The 14,789-nt window shown below is 36.5% G+C and overlaps 1 protein-coding gene across 1 annotated transcript; it reads left to right on the top strand.

Annotated features, from left to right (window-relative positions):
- Positions 1–603: 603 nt before the first annotated feature.
- On the top strand, positions 604–12,930 carry LOC128187807 (uncharacterized). Its single transcript, XM_052858412.1, has 19 exons — positions 604–837; positions 3,157–3,325; positions 3,737–3,911; positions 4,111–4,280; positions 4,671–4,743; positions 5,079–5,144; positions 5,712–5,858; positions 6,140–6,342; positions 6,453–6,677; positions 7,182–7,298; positions 7,740–7,891; positions 7,977–8,080; positions 8,368–8,541; positions 9,027–9,232; positions 9,748–9,894; positions 10,160–10,289; positions 10,619–10,798; positions 11,259–11,355; positions 11,810–12,930. Exons 1-19 carry the CDS (start codon positions 707–709, stop codon positions 11,982–11,984), a joined length of 2,841 nt encoding a protein of 946 aa, XP_052714372.1. The 5' UTR covers positions 604–706; the 3' UTR covers positions 11,985–12,930.
- The last annotated feature ends 1,859 nt before the right edge of the window (positions 12,931–14,789 follow it).

Genomic DNA, 14,789 nt, shown 5'->3' with positions numbered 1-14,789 from the left:
GTAACCTCACTCCACTTTGAGGTGAAACTCAGGGTCATAAACTCAAACCATCAGAAGGTTTAATTTACAAAACATCACAAAACAGTTAAAAATTCATATAAAATATCTTAATTATTTATATATGTTTATGTTTATTCTCCAATCAAGGACCCTTGGGGGGGGGGGGGGATGCATTAAATTTAAACAATAAAACAACATGACTATAACAAAGAATGGACTTGTATACGACGCAACTAGGCCACACAAACTAAACCTCCAAAAATTTATGAATACCCATATCGAAGTATCAATAAAATTTCTTTGCTTGATCTAAATAAAAAACAATTTAAAATTTTTAATTTCAATTAATACTAAAAAATAAATGTTTGTATGATTTTGTGATATAAATTAACTCTCTTTTAATTTTAACTGATCACTAGTGATAAAAATATTTGAGAAAAAAAAATATCTCTCTCTCTCTCTCTCTCTCTCTCTCTCTCTCTCTCTCTCTCTCTCTCTCTCTCTCTCTCTCTCTCAGAGAATATACATGCGAGACCTGCACACCCCCAGATTCTTAACTTGGTTCAGTCTCCTCAAGCGTGACATGGTGAAAAAAAAAACAGCTTAGGAAGCCGAAGTGTAGATTCAGTGAACCGTGTCGAAGTAAATATCAACACTACTACCGCGTGGACTTCTACACTGACACACATGACTGATCGGCGGCGACATGACAACCCCCGAGGGACGGAGACTGAAGGAGGATAGGACCAGGGCCAAGAACTGGAAGCGATGGGGGCCCTACCTCTCGGAGCGACAGTGGGGGACGGTCCGGGAGGATTACTCTGATGACGGGAACTGGTAAGACCCCCTAAAGCAGACTTAACTATAGATCATTTTTAGATGTTTGTCCAGATCTTTGAAAACTATGATTATCGGAACATATACATTCCGTTAAATATGAATACATGTAATGCCTTAGACGGCTGGTATTGTAATTGTTTTTTTTTTTTACATGTATGTCAGTAATTTAGGTTAAGTAACAGGGCATGAACGTATATACGTTTTTGCACAGGGTATATATCTGCATGCAGATGCTGTCCATTTTACAGATTATTCAAATTGCTCAGACAATTTAACTGGCCGAGGGAGGATGGTATTCTTATTTGATATGTTTGATTTATTTATCACCATGCTTATCCTCCACATAAAGTTAAGTAAAGGTGAAGTTGTTTATTATATGAGGAAAGTATAGGAATAAACACGAAATGGCCTGGCCTCCTTTATTTAAAGCCTTAAACTTTTGAAATGTAGGTCATATTTCTGCTACAAGATTTTCTATATAGCTTATACTGATGGCTTGAATGAAAATATTTCATTAAGTTTAGAATAACCTTACACTTATTCTCATTTCAATATCTTTTAATGAAATAATCACTGAAATAGAAAATATGAATGGACAAAAAGCCTTATTCACAAGTACAGTTAATTATTCAAAGTGTCTGTTTCATTGTGCCTAAACCCTGGCCATGGTCATTAAGCCAAAGATAATAAACAATGATTGTAATTTAGCATACATACTTTTTGTCAGCATCAAAGATTTATAATTATGTAGTTACAGTGAATGGCCCACTTTTACAGGGATGCTCATTTGTAGACCAAGTTTTATTAATTATATAAACAAGGGTTATATTTCTTAATTAACGCTCAACTTAATGATGTAACGAAACTAGCACAATGGACCTGTTAGAAACTAGTACATTATTTGTTTATGAGCTGTGTGTTTCAATCTTCATGTTCATCAGTTAGAAACATAACTTACGATGAATATATGCATGTTACATAAGAATACTTGGCTATGATGCTGTTTTATGAGTACTTTCTGCCAAGTTAATAGGTGTAATAACTGGAAATCATCTCAAACAGTTACACTTCAAAGCAATCCACTGAGAAAAAGGTGCTATGTGATTTTTATTTGACATTTATACTAGCACTTGAGAGAATCTCTCTCTCTTTCTCTCTCTCTCTCTCTCACACACACGCACACACAATGTAAGAAATATTTTGTAGTTTGAGTTACTCAAAGGTAGTCCAGTGTGAGTATGTGTGTGTATATGTCTGTGTGTGTGTGTGAGAGAGAGAGAGAGAGAGAGAGAGAGAGAGAGAGTACACAAGATGTGATAAGTCACAGGATGCCAGTAATTGTCTGAGCACTGAGTGGACATCCTTCCTGGTATCTAGATTGATTTGACATGCTGATATTAGACATCTTCCTAGTTCAGTGTGAGAACCCTATCTGTGAATCAGTGAGTAGGAGTGTCATCAAGGCATGCTGATCCTCACACTCAACAATCAGACCCATTCCATCTAATTTATTCTGGAAACAGCTGATAATTTGCTTCAACTGAAAATGTTAGCTTGTATGTTAAATTGTATGAATTTCAAAACGAACATTTTGAATTTTTTTTTTTTTGCAAGACAATCACTTTGCTTGCATGACAAAATTTTTTGGTGGTCATGGTCGACTGTTTTGATATTCATCTAGATTAAAATTTGATAGCCTTTGTGAAAAAGGAAAAAAAGGAGGCTTTTGTAGTGTTTGTTGAAGTTGTGGGTGTATATGCTATATTTCATAAAACTCATGGAATTTCTGTGATATTTTAAACGAGTAAAAATTCTGAACACTTTCTTTAGAACAGAAATTCTACCCTTTTCATTGATATAAGCCAACAGTGCATGATGAAGAAAAAAGAAATTAAGAAACAATTCAATTGTTTTAACAATATTAAATTACATATAAATTCCCACTTATCATTTCAACAAGTTGCTTTTTTTTCCCCTATGTTTTATGAAAATATGTGTTAATTTTTTTTTCGTGCACTGCACCTTTCACAAGAGAGTTAACAGTAGTTCAAACAAAATCCATCAAGTACAGTGTATAAGACGTTTGCTTGGTATGTTTTTTCTAGATAATAGAATGCACAGATTTATATATGTGTGTATACAGTGGCTTCTTCCTATTTGGGACATCTTATTGATTGGCTTGAAATTGTTAGGACAGGGCTTTTTATTCTCCAACAACAGCTGTTATGAGCATCAAATAGTTTCTGGGCAGAGTTCAAGGGAGGTAACTCCTAAAACCTATATAATTGTTTGAGCTTCCCTGTCTCTCTGTTTCAGCTGGAACTACTTCCCCCATGACCATGCCCGCTCCAGGGCATACCGCTGGGGTGAGGATGGACTGCTGGGGATCTGTGATCGGGAGGGACGACTCTGTATGGGCGTGGCTTTGTGGAACACCAAGGACCCAATCCTGAAAGAGAGGCTATTTGGGCTGACCGGCCACCAGGTACTGCTATATTGGTGGATAGGTGGAGGGGGGTTACATTTAATTCTTAAAGGTCACAAGATACTGTTATAACTAGTTCTTACTGGTCATGCATCAGATACTGTTTACCTGGGGGGGGGGGGGAGGAGGAGTGGATTAAAATTCCAGTAGGTCTGCATCAAGTACTGTCAAACGGGGTAATGGTAGAGTTTTATTCTCATCAGTGGTATTTAGCTTGGGGAAGGGGGGGGGGGAGGAGTGAAGAGGAGTGCAAGTATACATTTAATTCTCACTGGTCATCAGTTTCAAATATCAAGAAAGGAATATGTGCTGATACTGAAGGTCATTTTTCATCATTTGTAAATCAAACTTTATTATTTGTGAATCAGGCTGTATCACTAGTAAATCATGCTCTATTGGACCATTCTGCAGGGAAACCACGGGGAGGATGTGAAGGAGCTGTACTATTACTTGGACAGTACCCCCACCCACTCCTATATGAAGGCCCTCTACAAGTACCCCCAGAACGAGTACCCCTACAGCCAGCTCGAGAACGAGAACCGTATACGTGGGTTTATGATGCCCGAGTACGAGATTCTTGATACGGGTAAGACACAGCTAATAGAATGCTGGCGTAGTATGATGATCGTGATATGAATTTAAAGAAATTATATTTCTTTATTCATTTAACTGACATTGGATTGTATATGATAGAGAGAGAGAGAGAGAGAGAGAGAGAGAGAGAGAGAGAGAGAGAGAGAGAGAACATTGTGTCCTATATTCAGATTGGTTTGTGTCATTTATAGGTGTGATTGACCAAGGATACTTTGATGTAATGGCTGAGTATAGTAAGCACACGCCCAATGATGTCCTGGCTAAATACACTGTCACCAACCGCGGGAAGGAGCGAGCCACCGTCCATGTTCTCCCAACTCTGTGGTTCCGGAACGTCTGGTCCTGGGGTGAGGATGCTTACGTAAGTCCCACAGTGATGTGTAGGTCAGTGGAAAATCAATTAACATACTGGAGAAATTCAGTAACAGTAACATACTGGTCACAGGAAAATCATTAATTTACAGTAAACATACTAGTTGGAGGAAATTCTGTAGATTTATGGTAGTGAAAATCAGTAGCCCTTTTCACAAAAATTCTTACGACAAATATTTGTGAATTACATGTACCGGTATTAGTGAAACTATCCATCTTAAGACAAAAATAAATGTTGTTTTATTAGAAACGGAGGTAGCAAGACGTCGGGAAAGGGTTTTCAGTTTTAACTATTTGTTGTCGAAGGATAAGATTTTTGTTATGTTTTTCAGTGTAATAGTTTTCAGTTTCTTTATTTTAATTTGGTTTTGTGTTTTAGTGTTATGTGAGTCCAAAACCACATCTCAGTCAAGTTTCTGGGTGTAAAGTAAAATGTGACCATCCAACATTAGGTAAGTTAAAATGTTGTGTTTTTGTGGTGGGGAATGTATTAGTGAAATATACAGTCAAACTTCGTTATCTCGAACTAGATGGGGCTGTTGAAAAACTTCGAGATATCCGAATGTTCAAGATACCAAGAGTAAAATACTTTAAAAATAGGTGGTTGGGACTTAAAAATTATTTCGACATATCCATTGTATTCGAGATATCGGTGTTGGAGATATCAAAGTTTAACTGTATGTAGAATGTAGATTAGTATTGGGGGATGTTTCAGTGTTTATGAATGTTATACATTGTAATTCCTTAAGGAGATATTAATGAGACAAATTTGTGATTCCCTGTACAGGTGAGGACCAGAGTCACCACATTGACCCCACCGTTGACCAGGCCACTCCACCACCCGCCTTCATTGGTAAATAGTACAGCAATTAACTCCGCATATAATACCCAAATAATACGGCAGATAATATCGCAGAACCTCAAATAGAACAGCAATTAAATAAAACTGCAAATAATGCCAAAATGATACAGTAGATAACATCACAGCTTCTTTGCAATAAAGTATTACACATAAGTTTTAACACATATTTCAATTGAATATACCTATGAAATGCATGGTAAATATGACCTGAATGTCGTTACGCGCTACGACCAGATTTTTTACTTTCCAAATCTGGTCATGACCAGATTTTCACATGTTGGAGGTTGGCAAGTATGTTGCAGAACCACAAACAGACCAGCAAATTATGCTGCAAATAACACTGCATCAGCTGGGAACCCAATTAAAAACTGTTCTAATAGGCAAACATAAATATTTTCTGAAGAATATAAAATATATTGATATTTTCTGTAAGTATCCATGAACAACACTGCATTAATCAAATAGATTATTATCATAAATATGTTGATATTTTCAGAAAATTAATTAAAAAACAATTACCATTTGGAGTACTATAGTATTGTTTATTTGTCTGACCAGGTTCATTCTACTGGGAGGTGGACAAAGACCAGAGTAACAAAGAACCAGAACTCTTGTTTACCGAGAATGAGACAAATCATAAACGCTTGTTCAATGTAGACGGCCAGCACTATTCCAAAGATGCCTTCCACAACTACGTTATCAAAGGTTTGTACATGTATCTATAAAGTTTCAAAATACTTGGCACCGAAATAAAGGAATACTCAGGTAGAGTCATAGTAATTACATAGCTCTGTTGATATGAAGAAAAAATAAACTACTTGTAGAATCTGCTGTAATAATGTATTTAGATACAGAAAAGTCTTATTCTATAGTTAGCAAATTTAAAGGTTTAGGAGAGCACAATTTAATTAAATTCTGTTAGCTTATTTAGCTAAAAGATTTTATTGTACAATACACTGTAAGGAACAGTATTGTTGTTATTGCAGGGGACAAATCTGCAGTCAATCCATCCCATTGTGGTACCAAGTGTGCTGCACATTATGTCTTGACCCTTGACCCAGGTCAAGAGTTCACCATCAAAGTGAGGCTGTATTTTCAATTGGAGGCCCCTAAGACTGAAGTATTTGGCCCAGATTTTGATGAAATCTTCCAAGACAGACAAAAAGAAGCAGATTTATTCTATGACGAGGTTTGACATTATTTTAGGTTATTTTGATGTCAGATTTTTCTTAATTGCAATGAGTTTAAAATATGACAAATTTACTAGGAATTTTTAAGATAATCAAAAATAAATTTCAGAAAATTCCAATGAGAGACCAGAAGCAGAGACAGGTGTCTCGACAGGCCTACGCGGGCCTGCTGTGGAGTAAACAGTTCTACTACTACGTCATCGAGGAGTGGCTCAAAGGTGACAGCACTCAGCCGCCACCCCCAGCGTCCAGGCTCAAGGGACGCAACTTTGAGTGGCTCCACCTCTTCAACATGGACATCATCTCGATGCCCGACAAGTGGGAATATCCATGGGTAATTGTGTAAAATTTTTGTAGGAAACAGTTTTCCTGCTCATCACACAAGGGGCTCAAAATATTTAAATACACTGTATAAAAATTTCATTGGCAATCAAACAATTGAAGGGATTAGCAGGGGCCTATTTCATACCATTATGGTGCAGTTCACACATCTTCACATTGTCAGTTCTGACTGTCACATTTTCCACACCAGCACAACTTTAATAAGTTTGTGGAAAATTTTTGTTAGGTAAACCTGTTAGCCTCATTGCATGAATATTTCTCGCCACGAACCAGTTTAAAATGTGTTGTAATTTACCGGTATTATCCAGATAAACTACCTGGTATGTCATTTTTCACACAAAATTAGTTGCCCCAAATCAATTTATCTTTAAAATTTGGTTTTTGTGAAATAAAGTCATCGCAAATGAAAGTTCCTTTACAATATTTCGGAATTTAATTTTGAATATAACAACAAGATTTGTTTGATTCACGAGTATGATATTTTTTATGATTGTAGTATGCGTCCTGGGACTTGGCCTTCCACATGATCCCAATGGCTGACATCGACGTTCAGTTTGCCAAAGATCAGCTTCTGCTGTTCCTCAGGGAGTGGTACTTACATCCAAATGGACAGGTATGTTACCTGTCTCTGTTCTTCATCGTTATCTGTTTTCTGTTTAATACTGTATACAGGGTTATTCTCGTTCCGTCTTTTTTCACCCTTTTACACTTGCAAACTTGCAAATATTTCAGATTAACACAGTATTTAAAAATTGTTTAAATTTGCCCAGTTTTAAATTTGTCCATTGACAAGGAGGGCAAATGGGGCAATAATAATACGGGCGAATATTTCTCTGTATACAGTACTTTTAAATGTACTTTTGAAGGGAATTAAATTCTTAAAATTTTATGCTATTTGTTGGAAAATTTTGACTTAAAAGAAATAATCTATTAATCAAAGTCATAGTAAATAACATTTGAAAGTCAAAGATATTATACTAGTCTTAATTAAGATACACTTTAAATTGAGACTGTTATGAATAAGAATATAGATCCTTTACTGGGTTTATTTCAGCTTCCAGCCTACGAGTTCAGTTTCCAGGATGTTAACCCCCCGGTCCACGCATACGCTGTGCTGAGGGTGTACAAGGCCTCGGGGCCAAAGAACAAGAGAGACCTCGCCTTTCTCGCCCGCTGCTTCCACAAACTCATCCTCAATTTTACATGGTACATGACGGTCAGTCATTTCTATCTATTAGTTGTTGACAGTCAGAATGTGAACTGTTGTTGTGATTGTCTTGTGTATTTTTAGGTGGATAAATAGAAAGGATTTGGAAGGTCGTAACATTTTCACTGGTGGTTTTCTGGGTCTGGATAATATCGGGATATTTGACCGCTCTAAGCCCCTCCCAACAGGTATGAATATCCCTTAAATAACTCTTGGAATACATAATATCAGTATCTGTGTTCAAGCTCAGGTTCAAAACTGAATTATAAACATTAACATGCTTTTGGATTACGCCATACATTTATCTACTAAATGAGGTGCTAAGCAGATAATTCTTTTTTATATTAAATGTTTACTGATCAAACAAGTATATTTCTAGAATGACAGCAATTCAGTGTTAATTAAGTTTCCTCATATTTAGAGAACGTAAGCATAGAAATATATTTGCTATCCTGACCCTTTATGTGTTGTGTAGGTGGGTACCTGGTGCAGGCGGATGCCACTGCGTGGATGGCCTTTTTCTGCTCCATCATGCTGGAGATCTCCCTGACCCTATCCCGGCGGGACTGTATCTACGAGGACATGGCCAGCAAGTTCTTTGAGCATTTTGTGGCCATTGCTGACGCCATCAACCAGAAGGATGGAATAGGTAAGAGTCCCTCCCTATAGTGTCTGTCCTTGAACCTTTGTCTTTATTGAAAGAAACATTGACAGCATCTGTCACTGTGCTGTAAAGGGTAATGAGAAGTATTTATATCAAAGTCCACAAAGTTGGTTTTTGTGAATTTAGTAAAAATCAGTTGTGTTTTGAAAATGATCCTATTAATACAATTTGTCTTTAGATATTGCACTTCAGTGAACATTTAAAATTCGTGATCAACTTAACAACGAAATCCATAAAAATAGTTCTCAATGAATATGGATGAAACCGCAGTACATGTATTTTTAAACATTAAGAAAACCAAGTAAAGCTATCTAAAAATTAAACAGTATTAATCACCATTTATGACTGTAATTATAACATTTCTATGAAATGCAAGTGACTTGAATAAGATGAACATTATTGAGAGCAATGTATGATATAAGGGACAATGCTGCATGATGGAGACTGATTTGATTGCGTTGTGTGATCAGGTCTGTGGAATGAGGAGGATGGGTTCTTCTACGACCACATCAGAGTGAACGGTAAGAAGACAATGCCACTTAAGATCTTGTCCATGGTGGGGCTGGTTCCACTGTTCAGCTGTATGGTGCTGAAACAGGACGTGCTCCGGAGACACCCAGGCTTCTACAAGAGGACTCGGTGGTTCCTGAACAACAGAAAGGACCTCTCTCATCACGTAAGTGTAAAGGGAGTAATGATGAAAATGTTGCTTATGTATGTGTACACTAATGATAAAAATGTATGTCATATATAAGTTTTCTGAGTGATCTTGTACTGTTAATTTGTGGTTTCCTAGTAGATATCTCACATGTGTGAAAAGATTGTGTGATTCTAAGATCCTTTAGATATTTTTTATGTCTGATATTGATATTTAGTCCAATGCAGATACCATCCAGTCTCTTCTATGTCTGATATCGACATGTGGTCCTCTTGTAGATATTGTTTATGTCTGATATCAGTGTGTGGTCCCCTTGTAGATATTGTTTATATCTGATATCAATGTGTGGTCCCCTTGTAGATATTGTTTATATCTGATATCAATGTGTGACCCTCTTGTAGATATCCTTTTTGTCTGATATCAATGTCATGAATGTGTGGTCCCCTTGTAGATATTGTTTATGTCTGATATCAGCATGTGGTTCTCTTGTAGATATTGTCTATGTCTGATATCAATGTGTGGTCCCCTTTTAGATATCCTTTATGTGTGACAATGAGGACTCAGAAGAGCCGGCCCTACTTCTCTCCTTGGTGAAAAAAGAGCAGCTCCAGAGAATCCTCGCACACGTCCTGGACGAGAACAAATTTCTGTCTCCGTATGGAATCAGGTCACTGTCCAAGGTACCACAAAGTTACTAAGCAGCTCATTATACATGTGTTCTCTATGAGCATCTCTATGCTGTGAATATTCATCATCTTAAACCCCTGCATGCAAATGTCAATGGTTTCATTGTAAAAACTTGTTGTTGCAAACAACTGGTAGCCTATCAGGAATTTGTAAAGCAAAGTAGTTGCTAAAAAAGTAGGTATGCTAGTAATTTCATAAATGTTTGATAAATGCTCTTTGTTTGTTAAGAATGATTTGAGTAATATTTTCTGTTTGCAGCACCATAGAAAAGAGCCATTTATTCTGGAAGCCGGAGGGAATGCTTATGGAGTAAAGTATGAACCTGGAGAGTCGGAGAGCAACATGTTTGGAGGAAACAGCAACTGGAGGGGACCCATCTGGTTTCCAAGTATGTTTCCTTATTATTTTTCTTAGTTTCTGTGCTCATTTAATGAAATAATTAATAATTGCTGTATTTTCTTGAATTTTTAGTGGCACACCTTACTAGTGCTCATAATATGACATTCCTAATAGACTCAATGTTTTGCAGTCTTTATTTATTGCACTTTTCATGATTCCACAGTAGCTCAGTGGCAGCAGAGGTTTGCTTTTGTTGAACCTTTAGGTTTTCAGTAACTTGTAACAACCAGATCTAAATGAGGGTGATTACAGGGAAGAGTGCCCTCATGAATAGACAATTATTTATTCTCTGTTTACGAACTCTATTTTTTAATGCAGTGAACTACCTACTGATAGAGAACCTGCGGCGGTATGACTACTTTTTTGGGGACTCACTGAAGGTTGAGTGTCCAACTGGCTCGGGGAAGATGATGCGACTCACGGACGTTGCCCACGAACTCTCTCTCCGACTGTCTAGGCTGTTCTACCCCAACCCTGAGGGATTCCGTCCCTGTCATGGTGAATATATTTTGACATAGACCCATCATGGTGAGAATTCGGTCAAGCTAATTGTCAGATGTGTTTAAGTAGAGAATGTTCTTAATCACTCATATTAAGCTGTGCATTCTTATTGATATTCTTACCATCTCATGTATAGGATATAAGATTATTCTGTTTTAATGGAGGCTGGATGGTACAAATTAACCATCAGGTCTGTTAAACTTTTAAGAAATGGTATAGACTATGTTTAGTAAAGAAAAAGTAAAAAGGAAGTCCATAATTTTTTTTCTTTTATACATTGTATTTGGGAATTTTCCTATAATTTTATATAGAGCTCTTCTTATAAAGGAGATCTAAACAGTTTAAAAGACCGCACGTACCATTGAGCCGTCTTAATAGTTATAAATGGGTAACATAATGAAGAATTAGCAATAACGACATTCCCAATAATAATCATGTGATGGTTTCTCTTTTGTAGGTGATGAAGAGAAATATGCCAAAGACCCCAACTTTAAAGATTTTGTTTTATTTTATGAGTATTTCCATGGTGACTCAGGACGAGGATGTGGTGCGAGGTAAGAAAGACAATCGATGATTATCAGTGAAGGTTGTTAGATCCTTAAAGACTTAAGTGGTTAGACATCTGTGTTGTTCTCCTCATAAAAATGTCTGTTCTTCTTACATCATTTATGAATTTTTTCTACTGTAATTTAATTTTAATTTACTTTTTACAAAAATTTTAATAGAAAATATAAGAAAGGTGGAGATTTGGGTATTTTAAATATTTTAAAATACTGCTCTGTAGTTAAGAACCCTGAAACTTTATTCATTAAAAGGTTGATGTGCTGAGCCAATGTCACTGATGCTTAATACTGAAAAAAGAAAAATTTGTCTAATTTACAATTTTAACTGACAATTCCACGATTTAAGTGTTATAAAACCTTGCTGAAGAGCAGATAACATTGATATACTAGAAGATTAAACGCTTGTATTTTGTAATTAAAGTTCCACAAAAACACTCCTTTTCAGCCATCAGACGGGTTGGACAGCGCTTGTAGCCAACCTCCAGAAGTACATAGCAATCCGCGAGAAGTGGGTCAGCTCGGTCCACATGGCACAGCTACGTAAAATCTCCAACACCGGCATCCCATTAGACATCGACATAATGATGGATTTCAGCTCCGAGGGCGAGATGTCCTCGTAACCTGTCAACCCAAGACCTCTGCAAATGCCAAGATATCTGCATTACTTGTTGACCCAGAAAACTTTTAAACAGATTTCAGATAGACATTCTGAGATCTGTTTGTTACAGATCTGAAGAATGCAATGTTCGTTTCATGTTTTTTCTTTTAAGCCAAGAAGAGTGCATGAAAAAAGCTTTGTTACTATTTTTTTGATAAAATTCTGAATCCGATTCACATGCCGACATACCTCAGTGTAAACACTGAACTGCTAGCTCCATGAGCTGTGCTATGTTAGGGTTTATCATTTGGCTCCTTGATGAGCTGACTGGATGTGGATATGTGTGCTTTTTTGAAAACATTTATGTATATAATTTACAGTATTTCCCCAATACATACAATAGTATACGGTATATCTTTGAGAGTGCAAATAATTCAATCCCAGTTTATCAATTTGTGTTATATGAACTTGGTCTTATCTATACCATTTTTAAAGTATTACATTTTACTTGCTCTTATAATCATTTATAGCAATGTTTATATAATACGTATTTTGTAGAGTGCGTTTTTTTTTTAAATAACAGTTTGAGGTTGCAATGTATATACCTTATGTGACTATTGCTTAATGTACCAAAGATATTATAATCTCAGTGGGGTTTTATATTGCATTTTGCAGCCTCATTGTTATTATGATTATTTATCCTATTATTTTTTTACACTTTGGAGAAGATTATACAGTTTTTCAGTTTTATTTCAATTGCAGTCATTTGAATGGACGACCTCTCAACATTTGCTGCCTTCCATTTTCTGATTGTTGATTTATATTTTGAAGAGCATAGGTGATTGAAATTTATACATTTATTTGAGTGTTTCCTACGGAAATGCAAAGATGTTGTGCTCATCATCTTATTTATAAAATGTTTTTATCAAAAGCAATATTTTAACAATAAAGTGCAATGATAGTCTACATTAATTGTTGTAGTTAATACATGTATTAGCTTAAGAAAATTACACATAGATTCTACTTACTTGATTGTAGAAGCAAATCTTCCTAGTGGACAACAGATCAACGTATTTTGCAAATAGCATGTTTTATTTATAAGCATGAAATAGAAAAAAAATTGAGAAGTCAAATGAAAGTTCAAGACATTTTTGGAAATAGACCAGGCAAGGGTAAATATAAATTCTCCACAACGTGAAATAAAATTGGTTACAAGTTAATACTGCTCAAAACTTGGTCACTAAATGGAATGGTGCATATTTTAGTCACTGCAAACGATGTTTGAGTTCCGATTCCTCAAGCTTGCTCTTTATTCACCTCCAGCGGATACACCATGTTGAATCCAAGTGATGCACATCCGGCCGCCATCTCCACGAAATCGAGGCTCATGTCGGCGCCTGTGACCACCATAATGAAAATAGTCAGCGGGTCACGGTCGTCTTGGAGATAGAGCTGGAAGAAGATGACCCCCGCCGTAACTGCCGAGGTCAACTTGAAAAACGCGAAACAGGAGTGCAGCTTGTTGTCGGAGATCTCCTCGCTCAGCTTGAACGATACCGTCAGGATGAAACCGATGATGACGACAAACGCCAGGTAAAAATAGAACACGTACATCCAGGTGGTGTTCGAATAGACAAACCCAGGGTTGACCATTACTGCGGCGATTTCTGCGGCGTCAAAGCCGTACCCAATCCACATTCTGAACAGGAAAAAAGTAGGGATCTTCTTCCCGGAGTAGAGTTTCTTTGCGATGACGAGCGGAATGTCCATGCTGGAACAAAGCTGTCGAAGAGTATGGCTCATGACTGCTGTCTCCTTAACTTTTATAGCCTTGGTATGAAGAAATGGTATCCCCAAAGATCCCCAACTTCATATAAATATATATGCCGATTAGATAAAAAAAATCATACTGGTCTCTGATTAAATAGAAAACGAGGAAGTTGGGTAGTTTATCGAGTTTGAAACTGTAAATAAGTATATATTTTCTGAAGGCGTCAAGCGTTTTTAATCCTTTCCTTTCCATCCTATCTAGAGGATAGCTTACCTGTCAAATTAAAAAAAAGTGTCGAATGATGAAAGTCAGGGGAAAATATATGGGCATTCATTTTAACCGTTTTGAGCATACGTCTATGAGGAAATGATGTAGAAATTGTTTTTAAAAGTTCCACACGCAAAGTGTAATTTACAACAAAACTCAAAAACATGTTGGTAAAAAATTCTTCATTGTGTCTTCACAACTGTAAAATTTCACTTTTGTAAGCTTATCTTATCAACAGAGACTTTGCGTCCACATAATGTAGAACTGACAGATGAAATATAATGGGTCGTTTTTCAAGTTAATCGAGGCAGCCAACTTCAGGGAATTCCGTTTATTTGATAATATGCTTTACGCTCCTTCAAAAGAAATGATTGGTTGTGTCTGCATTGACTATTAGACTATTATCAATAACAGTTACGCCAACTCCTAAAAATATGAACAGTATTTTATTGTATTGAACTGTAGAGTTTGAGTTAAGGTTAATTAAAGCACTGTACAGAAACAAATGTGAATCTCTACTTCAAGAACTGGAATAGGCATTGTACCATAATCATTGCATGTAAACGGAAAAGATGTCATCCAGTTTAAAACAAGAAACAAAAACTGAAACAAGCTGAACAGAGAACACATCAAAGAATAGGGTCAGAGGAAGGATGATTGACTTTACCTGTTTTGCAAGGAACGTACGGTAATTCAAACGGAGGATTGAGTCAAGCAGGTCATGTATCTATGTTTATATTTTTATTAGAGGAAAAAAGATTTCCAAACAAATAAAAATAATAGACACAA

Source organism: Crassostrea angulata, chromosome 6 (assembly GCF_025612915.1).
Source record: "Crassostrea angulata isolate pt1a10 chromosome 6, ASM2561291v2, whole genome shotgun sequence".
Classification (NCBI taxonomy): domain Eukaryota; kingdom Metazoa; phylum Mollusca; class Bivalvia; order Ostreida; family Ostreidae; genus Magallana; species Magallana angulata.
Note: the sequence above shows the minus strand (reverse complement) of the source record. Positions and strands in the feature narration are given on the sequence as shown.

Bases quoted from the DNA above. Each gene is read 5' to 3' on its own strand.
- LOC128187807 (XM_052858412.1), top strand. From the start codon at position 707: ATGACAACCCCCGAGGGACGGAGACTGAAGGAGGATAGGACCAGGGCC. The intron at 3,912-4,110 runs GTAAGACACAGC...TGTCATTTATAG, and splicing joins GTACGAGATTCTTGATACGG to GTGTGATTGACCAAGGATAC. The intron at 10,799-11,258 runs GTGAATATATTT...TCTCTTTTGTAG, and splicing joins GGGATTCCGTCCCTGTCATG to GTGATGAAGAGAAATATGCC.